This window comes from Hemiscyllium ocellatum, chromosome 25, assembly GCF_020745735.1.
Source record: "Hemiscyllium ocellatum isolate sHemOce1 chromosome 25, sHemOce1.pat.X.cur, whole genome shotgun sequence".
Lineage (NCBI taxonomy): Eukaryota > Metazoa > Chordata > Chondrichthyes > Orectolobiformes > Hemiscylliidae > Hemiscyllium > Hemiscyllium ocellatum.
The window spans coordinates 12,638,690-12,654,006 of NC_083425.1; the positions used below are offsets into that span (position 1 = coordinate 12,638,690).

The 15,317-nt window shown below is 42.9% G+C and overlaps 1 protein-coding gene across 1 annotated transcript in view; it reads right to left on the minus strand.

Annotated features, from left to right (window-relative positions):
* The window catches only part of rptor (regulatory associated protein of MTOR, complex 1), a 383,050-nt gene that overhangs the window by 15,070 nt on the left and 352,663 nt on the right, over window positions 1-15,317 (minus strand). The window contains exons 29-30 of the mRNA XM_060844826.1: window positions 13,494-13,600; window positions 1,514-1,641 (exon numbers count right to left, since the gene is read on the minus strand). Of these exons, the coding sequence (XP_060700809.1) occupies window positions 1,514-1,641; window positions 13,494-13,600 (235 nt within the window). The remainder of the gene's footprint in view (window positions 1-1,513; window positions 1,642-13,493; window positions 13,601-15,317) is intronic.

The following is a 15,317-nucleotide window of genomic DNA, read 5'->3' on the forward strand; positions in this document are numbered from 1 at the left end:
AAACAATTATTGTAACCTGAATCTTCAGGATTTTTAAAAACATAAATGGAACTCACCACTGCCAGTAGCCTGGTTCAAAGCCAGCACTCTGGCTTCATTCAGCAGACATAAACTATCCAATGAAGAAGTGTGCATTGTCACAGGCGGTGGTTTTCAGATAAGATAAACTGAGGTTCCAGCTGCCTGCGCTGGATGTTTGAAACAATGCCAAGGTGCCTCAAAGAGGAGCAGTAGAATTCTGTCACTGGCTTACTCAGCTAATAGCATTGGAAGTTTAGGTGTTTACTTATCTCAGCCTTGTTGTCATCACCATTTATCAAAGTAACAACAATTTCCACATTTTAAACAATTAATTAGTGGTGAAGTGTTCTTTGACGCCCTGACAATGGAGAAGAAATTTTACTCAAGAATTATGATTCATCTCCCTTGTTTAAACATGGCTTGCTTATCTTGTGATGCAATTGGTTTTGCACAGCTGTATGCAGCTACATTAGGTTTATTACCCTGCCTCAATTACTACCTACTACTTTCAATTCCATTTCCCCACATTGCTGGGCTCTGTAACCTTTTAAACTCAGTTGAATTTCACTTTTGCTCCTTCACAATCTGAAGTAAACTTCTAAAATTATACTGAATGTGACTTATCTAACAGAACAAACATAAAAATGAAATATTGTATTGATCAAACATAACAGATGCTAGAATAAAGCATGTAGCTAGGTAACAACTGAATAATAGAAGATTAGAAACTAATTTGAATAGCTAATAAAAAATGAGATTTCAAATGCTATTGAATATAACACACAATAAAGACATTCCTTTCAAAGGAATTCTTCTATAGCAATCTTCTTTCTCTTGAAAGAATGTGGCTAAAAAACTGGCTCAATTTATCAAAAAGTTGTTGTTAATTTTTAGATTAAATTGGCAACATCATCAATCTGTTGTTTAGAAAAAGAAAATTTGCGAAAAGCAATACTGATTTCTGAAATCATTGGGTAAAACTTTTATGCTGATAAAGCCAATCGGCACCATGCTAATACTGCAGTTTGAATTTCTACTTCTGGTAGTGTCCTGACCACAAGACAAATATTCTGCGAAAAAGTCCCACAAGAGTGAGCAACATGCAAAAAGTTGGAGGATACATAGAAACTTACACACAAGCAGTTATTTTTGAAGAGGTAATTATCTGAACACTCCATATTCCCCACTAGTCTGCATGAGCCACCTGCTTAGAACATTAATGGCTAAGAAAACATGGGTACTTTAATCTACATTTCAACTTTTGGTAATGATCAGAAGCAAAATTCACTGCAGAAACAATAACTGTGCTGGCACAGCAGCAACAAAGCAAGTTAAATTCCAACAACTTAGCCATGCTGCACAATGTCATAGAATCATAGAGATGTACAGCATGGAAACAGACCCGTCCGTGCCGACCAGATATCCCAACCCAATCTAGTCTCACCTGCCAACACCCAAGATTTAAAAAACGAACACCTGAACTGAAACCTACCATTCACTGGGAGCCATTCTCCGATCGTAGATGCGGACTGAGCCATCCCCAAGGCCACTCACTATTAGGGAACGAGTAGAATCACAGGAAAGACTCGTCACACAACTGTCTGCCCCTGTTGGAATATCCTACAGAACAAACAAGACATTTTTTAATGCTTAAAAGAAAATGATGCTGGCACCACATTTTTAAATACAGCCCTTCAGATTCTCAAGATATGTCAAAGGAATGAAGAACTTGGAAAGAGAGTCACTTTTAATCTGTAATTTAAAAAAAAACTGGATGACACTTTGTGCACAGTAGGTTCCACAACAGTGAATGAAATGAACAATTTTAATATGTGGTCCTCCTGGTTGAAGGAGACACTGGAGTTAACACCATGGAGTTTAATCTTATTTATGTCCTTCAAAAGGACAAAACTCAGTTACCACAGAATTCAGGTTAGAGGTTCAGACTTTAATTTCTTGCCTGCACTAGGTTCTGCTTTTCAGACAGGCATAACAGCAGTTAAGTACACATTCAAAGTTTTTCAGATTCACTGCAGGCAATTTTAAAGTAGACAATAAAAACAGAGGTAGTACAGATATTGTTACAATTAAAATATAATCCCATCTACACCAACACGATTAGTTTACAGAAACAGTTGAAACATACCCGAAAGCTTTTTCTCCCGTCAAATGAGGATGATGTGAAAGAACAGAAAAAAAATTTACAAAACCATCTGAATAAATGGTTCACTGCTAAACAGTGACTATCATTTCTCTCTGTTGTAAGAATTAACAGCTTTGAGCTCCCTATCAGCTATATAGAACTGTGTGGATGGGTATTTTAGTTTAGCAATGAAAACAAAACTTTGAAAAAAAAATCTATATCCAATAATACTAGAAGGTGGACCTTACAAATCTTGAAAATCTGGATCATAGAAGATTGTAATAAACTAACAATTATGTGCTGTAATTGGAGATAAATTCATTGACCAAAACCTGCATGATGCATTAGTTAGCAAGATGTTACACAAAGCAGCAGAAACCTGCATGATGCATTAGTTAGCAAGATGTTACACAAAGCAGCAGAAACTAAATATATGGGTTTCAGAACAGAATTGAGAAAAGTGGTTACTGTGAGATAATTATGTCATTTGTATTAAGTTTCATATTATCAGTTTTGCTATGCCAGATAATGCATAATGCAGTACTATGTTATGCACTATTGCTTTAAGTCCCGCTATTCCACAGGCCACTCCAGAAAATTTGCATGTTTATAAATACTTACAAAAGTTTATCCCTCTAAATATGTCCGAAATACACATGGAAAGACTGCACATACACACTTTGTTCAATAAGAGAAAAAGCTTTTCTGTAGCAACTGGTTTTCTGAAGAAAAAACATGCTTTGGCCAATAGGATTTTTATTTAAGGTAAAAGGATAAAGTGCAGAATGTTCTGAAGTCTGTTGCTGATATTCTGACATGTGTAATCAAGTCATTAATAAGAAACATTGTCTCTGGAATCTTTCAGACACCGTTCGCTCAGGTCCTACAACATTGAGAAGTTCTTCCAATCATGCAAGTTTCATCCTGAACTTAACAGGGTTATTTCAGAAATAGGACAGACTATTGTCCCCAATACACCTGGAACAAATGAACTGTTTCAAAGCCACTCACTGTTTCAATAGTGTTATGTCATTACCAAACACATCAGGGCCCAGACTGAAATCTGGCTTGATAGATCATATTTTGTTTCAGTTATTTAAGTGAGGTGGGTTTTTTTTAGTGAAACAAGTTGCAATGTTGATGCAATCTCTAACATTAAATCAAACATTTATTATGCAAAATAAATCAAGATAATAGAAACTTAACCAAAATTAAAGTAAAATGTAACCAAATTATTTGCATAAAACACAATTTATATAATTTCAAAATACATGGTAAAATGTTTGTGAGAAGATTTGTAGCTCGGGTGCTCGTTGTTGTGGTTGTGTTTGCCGAGCTGGGAATTTGTGTTTCAGATGTTTTGTCCCCTGTCTAGGTGACATCCTCAGTGCTTGGGAGCCTCCTGTGAAGCGCTTCTGTGATGTTTCCTCCGGCATTTGTAGTGGGTTGTTTCTGCCGCTTCTGGTTGTCAGTTCCAGCTGTCTGCTGCTGTGGCCGGTATATTGCAGAGACAAACCATTATAAATGTCGGAGGAAACATCACAGAAGCGCGTCACAGGAGGCTCCCAAGCACTGAGGATGTCACCTAGACAGGGGACGAAACGTCTGCAACACAAATTCTCAGCTTGGCGAACAGAACCACAACGGGTTCTGTGGGTGGCACGGTGGCACAGTGGTTAGCACTGCTGCCTCACAGCGCCCGAGACCCGGGTTCAGTTCCCAACTCAGGCGACTGACTGTGTGGAGTTTGCACGTTCTCCCCGTGTCTGCGTGGGTTTCCTCCGGGTGCTCCGATTTCCTCCCACAGTCCAAAGATGTGCGGGTCAGGTGACTTGGCCATGCCAAATTGCCCGTAGTGTTAGGTAAGAGGTAAATGTAGGGGTATGGGTGGGTTGCGCTTCGGCGGGTCGGTGTGGACTTGTTGGGCCGAAGGGCCTGTTTCCACACTGTAAGTAATCTAAACAACAATACGGTTAAATATAATCCCATCTACACCAAGACGATTAGTTTACAATACTCAAATGAGAGAGGGAAGTCCCTTCTCTATCACAGCTATAAGATTAAGTTAATGGTTTCTTTCAATTCCTGGTCTTGACAGTTTGATAGCCTCTTTCATGAGAATTCATACAACTGAACTTATCAACCTTTCTAGCTTCAAATAATCCCCTTTGATGACTGAAACACTTCTGGTCTGGAATTTTCAATAAAACCCTTACACCGAGGTAAATGTTTTCTAACTTTTCTGAACTTATGCCTTTTCTCTTGGAGAAACTGCTTCACATACTTAACTTCAACCAGGACTTCTACAAATTGAAATCAAAGGCTTTTCAAGCTATGGAATTTCCCTTAGCGAAGAAAACAAAACCAATTCCTGATGTTTTTAACTAATTTTAAACTAAAGCTGAAAGAGCAAACTAATGCTCTTTAACATTTACTCTGTCTGCACATGAAACTATCCTAAAGCAAACAAATTACTGTTATCATCCCAAGAGATTTCCCTTTCACTCATACGGTTTATTTTAAAACCTCCAGAAATACTGCCAATTATACATACACACAAATGAAAGCTCACATGGCACTAGTTCAAAATCCAAACTCTAAAAAAAATTAAAATGTAAATAAATCAGCTACCTTACATTACAACAATCTCCACTGAGCTCTATAGCAGAGCTAGCACCTGTTACATGATATCTAGAAAGCCATTTTTAAACATTTCCAAAGTTCATACCTTTCAATGACATATTCACTCCAGACATTTGAACAAAACTTGAAATAAATCAATTTTTCTACAATCATACAAAACACAAGTTTTCTAAAAATTTTAAAAACAGGTATGCTGATTTTTTTTTTGTAACAGTAGATATACCTAAGTCAGTGATTCTGGCTGCTCGATGAAGGAAAATCAACTGGTAACAATGTCCTAACATTTAGGATGCTTGCTGACATGGTTAAGCAATTGGCAGTGCACCAAATACAAAGGAAATCCAATTTTCATTCATTCATTTATAGGATGTGAACATTGATACCTCGGCTAGCATTTGATTCTTATTGCTGTGAAAAGGTGGTTTCCAGCTGCCTTCTTGAACTGCTGCAGTCCAAATGGTGTTGTTCCAGTAACAGTTCTGTAAGGGAATGAGTTCCAGGACTTTGATTCAATGACGCTAAAAGGTGATGTAATTCCAAGTCAGCATGGTGTAGGATTTGGAAGGGACCTTGCAGGTAATGGTGTTCCCATATATTAGTTGCTCATGTCCTTCCAGGTGGAAGCAGTTTTGGATTTGGAAGGCACTGGTCTAAGCTATTGCAGTGCACCTTGTTCACAGCACAGACAAAAACCATTCTGCATTGGTGACGGAGGATATGAACATTGAAAGTGTTAGGTATTCTGACAATCAAGCAGACCACTTTTGCCTGGCTGGTGTCAAGTTTCTTGAGTGTTGCTGGACATTCCCTCATCCTGGCAAGTAAAATGCATTCTATCATGCTCTTGACTTGTGCCTTGCACATGCTTTGATGCGACAAGAGTGGAGTTATTCACCGTGGAATTCCAAATCTCCGACCTGCTCCTGTGCAGAGTATTTATTTGGATGATTCAGTTCAGTCTCTGGTTAAATACAAACCTGAGGAAATTGATAGAGGGAGATTTAGCAATGTTAATACCATTGAATACTAACAGGTGCTGATTAGATTCTCTCTTGTTGGGGGTGGTCATTGTCATGCACTCGTGTGGCATACATGTTTCTTGCCACTGATCAGCCCATGGTCCAAGTGTTACTCCAGATTGATATGGACTGTTACAATATCCGAGGAATTGCCAATGGATTTGGACTTAATGATAGAGGGAAGGTCATTGACAAAGTACTGAGGTTGACTGGGTCTAGGACGTGACCCTGAGGAACTCCCGCAGAGGTATTCTTGGAATAAGGTTTAGCTTCCAACAACCAGAAAACATTTTCCTTTGTGTTAGTTATGATCCAAACCAGCAGAGAATTTTCCCCAACTCTCAACTGCCTGCAGTTTTGCTAGGCTTCTACGAGGCCAGACTTGGTAAAGTGTTGCCTTTAAAGCAAGAGTAGTCATCATTTTCCACTCAAGTTCAGATAATTTGTCCATGTTTGGACCAAGATGACGATAAGATGAGGAACATCGTAGATCTGACAGAATCCAAATGCAGGCATCAATGAATAGATCATTGCTTGCTAAGAGCCAGTTCTTAGTGCTTTGATGCCATTATCCATCATGCTGCTGAAGATTGAACATAAACTGACGGGCATCAATTGGCTGAGTTACATTTGTCTCACTACGTGTGGTCAGGGTGCACTAGGGAAATGTCCCTTGCTACCTTAGTGCCAGTACTGAAACAACTTTGCTTGAGGTGCAGCTACAGTCAAAGTCTTCAGCACTATTCCTAGAAAGTTGTTCGTGCCCGTGGGCTTGCAGTATTCAGTCTTCTCAACTGTCTCATGAATGAATCAAATTGGTTGAAAGATGACATCTGTGAAACTACAACTTCAGGAAGAGACCAAAACTACTTGTTGAGTTCATCACACTCCTGGCCAAAAATGCTTCAACATGATTTCGATTTCCAATACTCCTGGGTCACCACAAAAGTTATTGATTTAGTCAAAGTACACCAAGTCCCAATTCCCCGTCTGATGGAATCAGGTTAACAAAAGGCATCATACTTAACAAGAATGACCGTTTATGACAAATAGTTTGTCTGTGGCTAGAACCTATGAACTTTCAACATATAGTTCTACTGGTTGAAAGTTTAATCCCCTTTTAAACCGCCACACACCACAGGCACTGAAACAAAATAAAAACATTGGTGTTTTGGGTAGAGTGAAAGAAACTGGGAAACAATTCAACAGAACTAGTTCATAGGTTTTGAAAAGGTGTTTATGTTGCTTCCCAAGACTTACTGTTCTTCAGGTTCTTTCATTTCTGTGCAGGAGCTACTGGACAATTGATACATTAACTACTTGAAAAAGGCAACAGCTTACAGCAACAGGTGGGAGAAAATAACTGGCCTTCTTCATGCTTCAGGTACTATAGAAAAATAAAGACATAGAATTGGCTCTCCTAGAAGTCTGGAGACTTCACCCCTCTCTATGGTAAATATCGAAACTGTTCATCTGCCCAGGAGCCAGAGGACTGTTGTTCAATTTCCAACATCCATGACAGGTCACCCCTGTACAAACCAATCAACAGTCTTTTGCTGGGCAAACCTCACTATGTACACTTAGACATTGGTGCCAGGTCGTCACATCTCTCTTCCCCACTGCTTAAAGCAGCAGTGCGAACATAATTCACAATGAGATCCAGCAACTTAAAAGTGCAATTCCTTTGACAATCTTTGACTTTGAAACAGTCCTTTTCCCATTTTAGCTGCAAATGTGTTGCTGGTCAAAGCACAGCAGGCCAGGCAGCATCTCAGGAATAGAGAATTTGACGTTTTGAGCATAAGCCCTTCATCAGGAATAAGAGAGAGAGCCAAGCAGGCTAAGATAAAAGGTAGGGAGGAGGGACTAGGGGGAGGGGCGATGGAGGTGGGATAGGTGGAAGGAGGTCAAGGTGAGGGTGATAGGCCGGAGTGGGGTGGGGGCGGAGAGGTCAGGAAGAGGATTGCAGGTTAGGAGGGCGGTGCTGAGTTGAGGGAACCGACTGAGACAAGGTGGGGGGAGGGGAAATGAGGAAACTGGAGAAATCTGAATTCATACCTTGTGGTTGGAGGGTTCCCAGGCGGAAGATGAGGCGCTCCTCCTCCAGCCGTCGTGTTGTTGTGTTCTGCCGGTGGAGGAGTCCAAGGACCTGCATGTCCTCGGTGGAGTGGGAGGGAGAGTTAAAGTGTTGAGCCACGGGGTGATTGGGTTGGTTGGTTCGGGCGGCCCGGAGGTGTTCTCTGAAGCGTTCCGCAAGTAAGCGGCCTGTCTCACCAATATAGAGGAGGCCACATCGGGTGCAGTGGATGCAATAGATGATGTGTGTGGAGGTACAGGTGAACTTGTGGCGGATATGGAAGGATCCCTTGGGGCCTTGGAGGGAAGTGAGTGTGGAGGTGTGGGCGCAAGTTTTACATTTCCTGCGGTTGCAGGGGAAGGTGCCGGGGGTGGAGGTTGGGTTGGTGGGGGGTGTGGATCTGACGAGGGAGTCACGAAGGGAGTGGTCCTTGCGGAACGCTGATAGGGGAGGGGAGGGAAATATATCCTTGGTGGTGGGGTCTGTTTGGAGGTGGCGGAAATGGCGGTGGATGATACGTTGTATGCGGAGGTTGGTGGGGTGGTAGGTGAGAACCAGTGGGGTTCTGTCTTGGTGGCGGTTGGAGGAGCGGGGCTCAAGGGCGGAGGAGCGGGAAGTGGAGGAGATGCGGTGGAGGGCATCGTCGATCACGTCTGGGGGGAATCTGCGGTCCTTGAAGAAGGAGGCCATCTGGGTTGTGCGGTGTTGGAATTGGTCCTCCTGGGAGCAGATGCGGCGGAGACGAAGGAATTGGGAATATGGGATGGCGTTTTTACAGGGGGCAGGGTGGGAGGAGGTGTAGTCCAGGTAGCTGTGGGAGTCAGTTGGTTTATAATAGATGTCTGTGTTGAGTCGGTCGCCCGAGATAGAAATGGAAAGGTCTAGGAAGGGGAGGGAGGAGTCTGAGACAGTCCAGGTGAATTTCAGGTCGGGATGGAAGGTGTTGGTAAAGTTGATGAACTGTTCAACCTCCTCGTGGGAGCACGAGGCAGCGCCGATACAGTCATCGATGTAGCAGAGGAAATGGTTGGGGGTGGTGCCAGCGTAGTTGCGGAAGATGGACTGTTCCACATATCCTACGAAGAGGCAGGCATAGCTGGGGCCCATGCGGGTGCCCATGGCAACTCCTTTAGTTTGGAGGAAGTGGGAGGATTGAAAAGAGAAGTTATTCAGGGTGAGGACCAGTTCAGTCAGTCGAAGGAGGGTGTCAGTGGAAGGGTACTGGTTGGTGCGGCCGGAAAGGAAGAAGCGGAGGGCTTTGAGTCCTTCGTGATGGGGGATGGAGGTGTACAGGGACTGGATGTCCATAGTGAAAATAAGGCGTTGGGGACCAGGGAAGCGAAAATCCTGGAGGAGGTGGAGGGCGTGGGTGGTGTCCCGAACGTAGGTGGGGAGTTCTTGGACTAAAGGGGACAGGACCGTGTCGAGGTATTGGGAGATGAGTTCGGTGGGGCAGGAGCAGGCTGAGACAATGGGTCGGCCGGGGCAGGCAGGTTTGTGGATTTTGGGCAGGAGGTAGAAACGGGCGGTGCGGGGTTGTGGGACTATGAGGTTGGAGGCGGTGGATGGGAGATCCCCTGAGGTGATGAGGTCCTGGATGGTCTGGGAGATGATGGTTTGGTGGTGGGAGGTGGGGTCGTGGTCAAGGGGGCGATAAGAGGAGGCGTCCGCGAGCTGGCGTTTGGCTTCAGCGGTATACAGGTCAGTGCGCCAAACTACCACCGCGCCTCCCTTGTCTGCGGTTTCAGGGTGAGGACCAGTTCAGTCAGTCGAAGGACTGACACACACATCATCTATTGCATCCACTGCACCCGATGTGGCCTCCTCTATATTGGTGAGACAGGCCGCTTACTTGCGGAACGCTTCAGAGAACACCTCCGGGCCGCCCGAACCAACCAACCCAATCACCCCGTGGCTCAACACTTTAACTCTCCCTCCCACTCCACCGAGGACATGCAGGTCCTTGGACTCCTCCACCGGCAGAACACAACAACACGACGGCTGGAGGAGGAGTGCCTCATCTTCCGCCTGGGAACCCTCCAACCACAAGGTATGAATTCAGATTTCTCCAGTTTCCTCATTTCCCCTCCCCCCACCTTGTCTCAGTCGGTTCCCTCAACTCAGCACCGCCCTCCTAACCTGCAATCCTCTTCCTGACCTCTCCGCCCCCACCCCACTCCGGCCTATCACCCTCACCTTGACCTCCTTCCACCTATCCCACCTCCATCGCCCCTCCCCCTAGTCCCTCCTCCCTACCTTTTATCTTAGCCTGCTTGGCTCTCTCTCTTATTCCTGATGAAGGGCTTATGCTCAAAACGTCGAATTCTCTATTCCTGAGATGCTGCCTGGCCTGCTGTGCTTTGACCAGCAACACATTTGCAGCTGTGATCTCCAGCATCTGCAGACCTCATTTTTTACTCTTTTCCCATTTTAGTCCACAATCAAAATAAAGGCCAAATAAAAATACAGTCTTTACAATCTAACTATTCTGTAAAAACCTTCACGATACTGTTGGTTCTTTTAAATCTGTGCAAACAATTTCTCACCTGTTTATTCTGCCCAGATTCCTTGTGGTTTATTAACATCTTAATCAAACATTCTTTCAACCTTGTCTTCCCACAAGAACACCAATTTCTCCAATTTACCCAAGCAACTGATGATTCTCAAACCTAGAACCAATCTCTTAAAACTTTTCTGGACCCCTATGTAAAACCTGCGCATTCTTCATTAAAGTATGTTGTCCAGAATCAGATACAATGACCCTGTTGAGTCCAAACCAGCATTTTAAAGGTTTACCGTAATTGGTAACGGCAAACCAAACGAAAGTACTAAAGGAGTTTCTATCAGACAGGGACTGATAAAACAACACAGCAAACTGCTCCACTGCTTTGATTAATTCAACACCAAACAGGGTACCAATTACAGCATGAAATCATGACCAAACAGACCAACAACTGGAAACTATTGTGGCCTTAAATCTTTTTTCCTTCTGTTTGCCAAGGCTTTAGAATAGCCAACTGGCACTTAGAAAGAGGAACATGCAAGCAGTGAATGTGATTTATTGTTACAGGTTTAGGGGCAAAGCTATATTAACACACTACTAGACTACATACCCCATAGTTTTACAGTAAATAACTAGAATTTACACATTTGACAAAAATTCCCAATAACAAACCAATACATGCAATAGGAGTACTGCTACAAAGCGAAGAATGCAAAGCTGATCCGCCAGGGGAATCCCAAACAGTTTAAATAGTTTTCAGACCCAGATACAACTTTGAGAATACAAAATGCACTGGGTGCGTAGTCCATAGAAACACCTGACACGTTAAACATAGACCCCGGCATTCCGACATGCTGCCTAAGTCCTGTAATTTGAGAAAAGTGGAGGCATTGGGTCTCAGCTATTGACTGGAGATGCAGAAAGAGAAGAGTATCATTTCCTCTGGGAAGACCCATTGGTATTAAATGCTACTTAAGCAGCCAGTGGTAGCCTCTCCTGAAAATTAGTATGCTGGGGCACATATCACACGTGCTGAAGGATGCTAGCCAATCAGAAACCAAACAGTTCCTCTGGACACAGCAGGATCAACGTGGAAGCCCTAGCTTCTGCTGGAAGCACATCTAGAGGGACCTAGGCCACAGGTAAGTAATGGTGGAAGATGCTTCATGGGAGAGCAGGGTACCAGTTGCAGGGTGAAGAGTGAATAGATGTCAGCAGCAGGCTACAGCACTGGATCTCAGCAGTTATAGAGTCATAGAGATATACAGCATGGAAGCAGACACTTTGGTCCAACCCGTCCAGATATCCCAACCAATCTAGTCCCACCTGCCAGCACCCGGCCCACATCCCTCCAAACTCTTCCTATTCATATACCCATCCAAATGCCTCTTAGACGCTGCAATTGTACCAGCCTCCACCACATCCTCTGGCAGCTCATTCCATCCACGTACCACCCTCTGAGTGAAAATGTTGCCCCTTAGGTCTCTTTTATACCTTTCCCCTCTCACCATAAACCTATGTCCTCTAGTTTTCACACTATTTCCACAAGACATGCACACAGACCTTCTCCCTGGGTTGATATCAGTAGTGGGTTGAGGCCCTTTATTAGTTATTAATTGACCACTCAAGGGCCTCACTTTGCATGGATTTAGTGGTCAGCAATGAACTCCCTGCCACTGATTTTACTTTGGTAAAGGATGGGGTTCAGGCATGTCACCAACCTCCCTAATTCAAAACTCTCCCCATCTCCAAAATACCATGTGAGAAACTGTAAAAGGTTCGTATTTCAGAAAATCAAAATTAGTTGCCACCTTATTATTTTATTTATATATATATATATATATATATATGAACAAAGTTCTTGATTTTCTATGTCTGACATGGATTCATGACAAACATATCTTTGCTGCTACATGATTCTTAGCTAAAGGACTTTCCCCTAGAAGCGAATCCTTTGGTTAATGTAGACTTTGGCATTCTCAGAATCTGCTTGCGAGCTGTCAGAGGTGCCTTTGTAGAGCATGTACACCTATTAGGAACAAAGGCCACTCAAACCGTCTGTCAATTGTTCACCTTAAGTAACAACAATGAAATTGCTTTTTGAAGATCTCTGTTGGGCATCGTTGCATTTCAGTTTGAAAAAATGTCAATGTCAGGGACTCTTCTGAAACAACAACATTTAATAAAAACAAGGTAGAAACAATGACTGCAGATGCTGGAAACCAGATTCTGGATTAGTGGTGCTGGAAGAGTACAGCAGTTCAGGCAGCATCCGAGGAGCAGTAAAATCGACGTTTCGGGCAAAAGCCCTTCATCAGGAATAAAGGCAGAGAGCCTGAAGGGTGGAGAGATAAGCTAGAGGGGACTGGGGGTGGGGAGAAAGTAGCATAGAGTACAATGGGTGAGTGGGGGAGGGGATGAAGGTGATAGGTCAAGGAGGGGGGTGGAGTGGATAGGGGGAAAAGAAGATAGGCAGGTAGGACAAGTCATGGGGACATTGCTGAGCTGGAAGTTTGGAACTAGGGTGAGGTGGGGGAAGGGGCAATGGGGAAACTGTTGAAGTCCATATTGATGTCCTGGGGTTGAAGTGTTCCGAAACAAACTCGCCGCCTCGGAACACTTCAACCCCAGGGCATCAATGTGGACTTCAACAGTTTCCTCATTTCCCCATCCCCCACCTCACCCTAGTTCCAAACTTCCAGCTCAGCACTGTCCCCATGACTTGTCCTACCTGCCTATCTTCTTTTCCCCCTATCCACTCCACCCCCCTCCTTGACCTATCACCTTCATCCCCTCCCCCACTCACCTATTGTACTCTATGCTACTTTCACCCCACTCCCACCCTCCTCTAGCTCATCTCTTCACCCTTCAGGCTCTCTGCCTTTATTCCTGATGAAGGGCTTTTGCCCGAAACGTCGATTTACTGTTCCTCAGATGCTGCCTGAACTGCTGTGCTCTTCCAGCACCACTAATCCAGAATTTAATAAAAACAAGCTGTGCATATACATGGTGGGGTAAATGCAGCCCAAAGTTTGGACTGCCTCATCACCTTTAATTAGTAAGATAATTCTTGCAAGCAGTTTTTACCTGTACTTTTGTCTCTCGGTCTGTGTCCCAGATACGAATAATGCGGACATCTCCTGAAGTCATTAAGAGACCAGTCTCCTGTTCCCAATCCACAACCATGCCAGCACCTGAAGGAAAGTAAAAAGCAGGTTCATCACTGGTTTAATATGATACATACTGTGCTGCAGTCAGTCCCATAAGACATTTTTGCAGCATGTGCTCATACGCAGTCAAGTTCCAGTGTTTAAATGTGGTGAGCCAACAATTCTGACTGAAAACCTGAAATTTGCAAGCATTTGATCTTTTAAATATGACAACCATTTGATTAAAAAAGGTTAGGTTTGATGTAAGTACATATTTAGAGCAAACCCAATCTATATTAAAATGTCTTGTTAATTTTCCTGTACTATCTGCAATGTTGTGCAAAACTTTCCAAATTACAGCAAGGAAAATGGGTTACCACACAACTGAGACAGCACGACTGAAGTGCTCTCAAATCAGTTTCACAAATTGAGTTGTCCTTTCAACTACTGGGTTAATGTATTTCCTTCCACTACTGTCCATTTCCTCATTTTAAAATATCATGGGTGACACAAACAAAATTTTGAAAAGGTTATTTTATATATTATGAGCAACAAGTGCATGGCACCTGGTCTCTTAATGACTTCAGGGATGAATGCATTGCTTTTCCTTCTACTTAGCTTGATTCATATGAAAGCGCCCATTATTCATTCTTGATGAGCCTTGAACTGAATGGCTTGTTACAGCCATTTCTGAACAATTGAAAGTCAATCACATTGCTGTGGAGTCACATCTTAGACCAGTCCAGGCGAGGACGATAGAGTTTTTTTTCCAAAGGAGATGTACTAGAAGGGATTTTATGACAGTCAGTGATAGCCATCAAACTATAAGCATGGAGACTAACTCAATTCTACATTTTTATTAATGTACATTTGAATTGCACCAGCTGTGACCAGCATTAGCTATGGTTCTTTGAGTCACAGATCTGATGATATCACCAATGCAACGTCATCTACCTGTAATGACCATTAATTCAGTTAGCTTTTTGTCCTCTGCATGTATACATTTCAATTGTTTCAAAAATTCAAAATTATCCTCTTTACCAAAAGTACCTGTTCCTGATCAAGAACATAGTGTACACAATTAACTCCACAGAATCAGTAATTATTAGATTCTAATTTGAGATAAAACAACTTATGCAATTAGCCAATGCCATGTATACATATTAAATTGCTGCTGTGCCATTCATAATTTGTGTTGGCTTCACATGTTGCAAATTTTCTGGAATCCTTTATTTTCCATCTATTCTGCTTGATTTGTGAGAAAGCCAGTTTCTCTCATCTGCTTGATAATATCTACCATTTCCCGAGAGAGAATGTAAACATGCAGCCTATTTCCAATCATCTGTATGGGGTTTGCCTGAATTTCTTACAACGCTTGCCTAATTGTCTTTCCTGAAAGCAAGGCACTTAGTTCAAATAAAATCAAAAGGTTATTCTGCAAATGACAAGTATATACAGGTTGCCCATTTTGGGGCACAGCACACAAGGACATTAATGACTTACATCCTGGGATATTCCATCTTTAAAGGAACTACAAAATAAAATGAACTACCAAAGATAGAGTGTTTAAAATTCTTCAGGGCATCCTACTTGCAGTGCATGCAGAGTGTGGGCAGGCAGTGCATTGAAGATTAGGGAATCCCTGTAGTACTCCGGATCTGTTGTTATAACCGATTAATTTGTAAAGCACTACCAACCACCCACACAAAATAAAATGTTCAGAATGCCAGAGCATAGCTCCTACACTACTCACAATGCATTG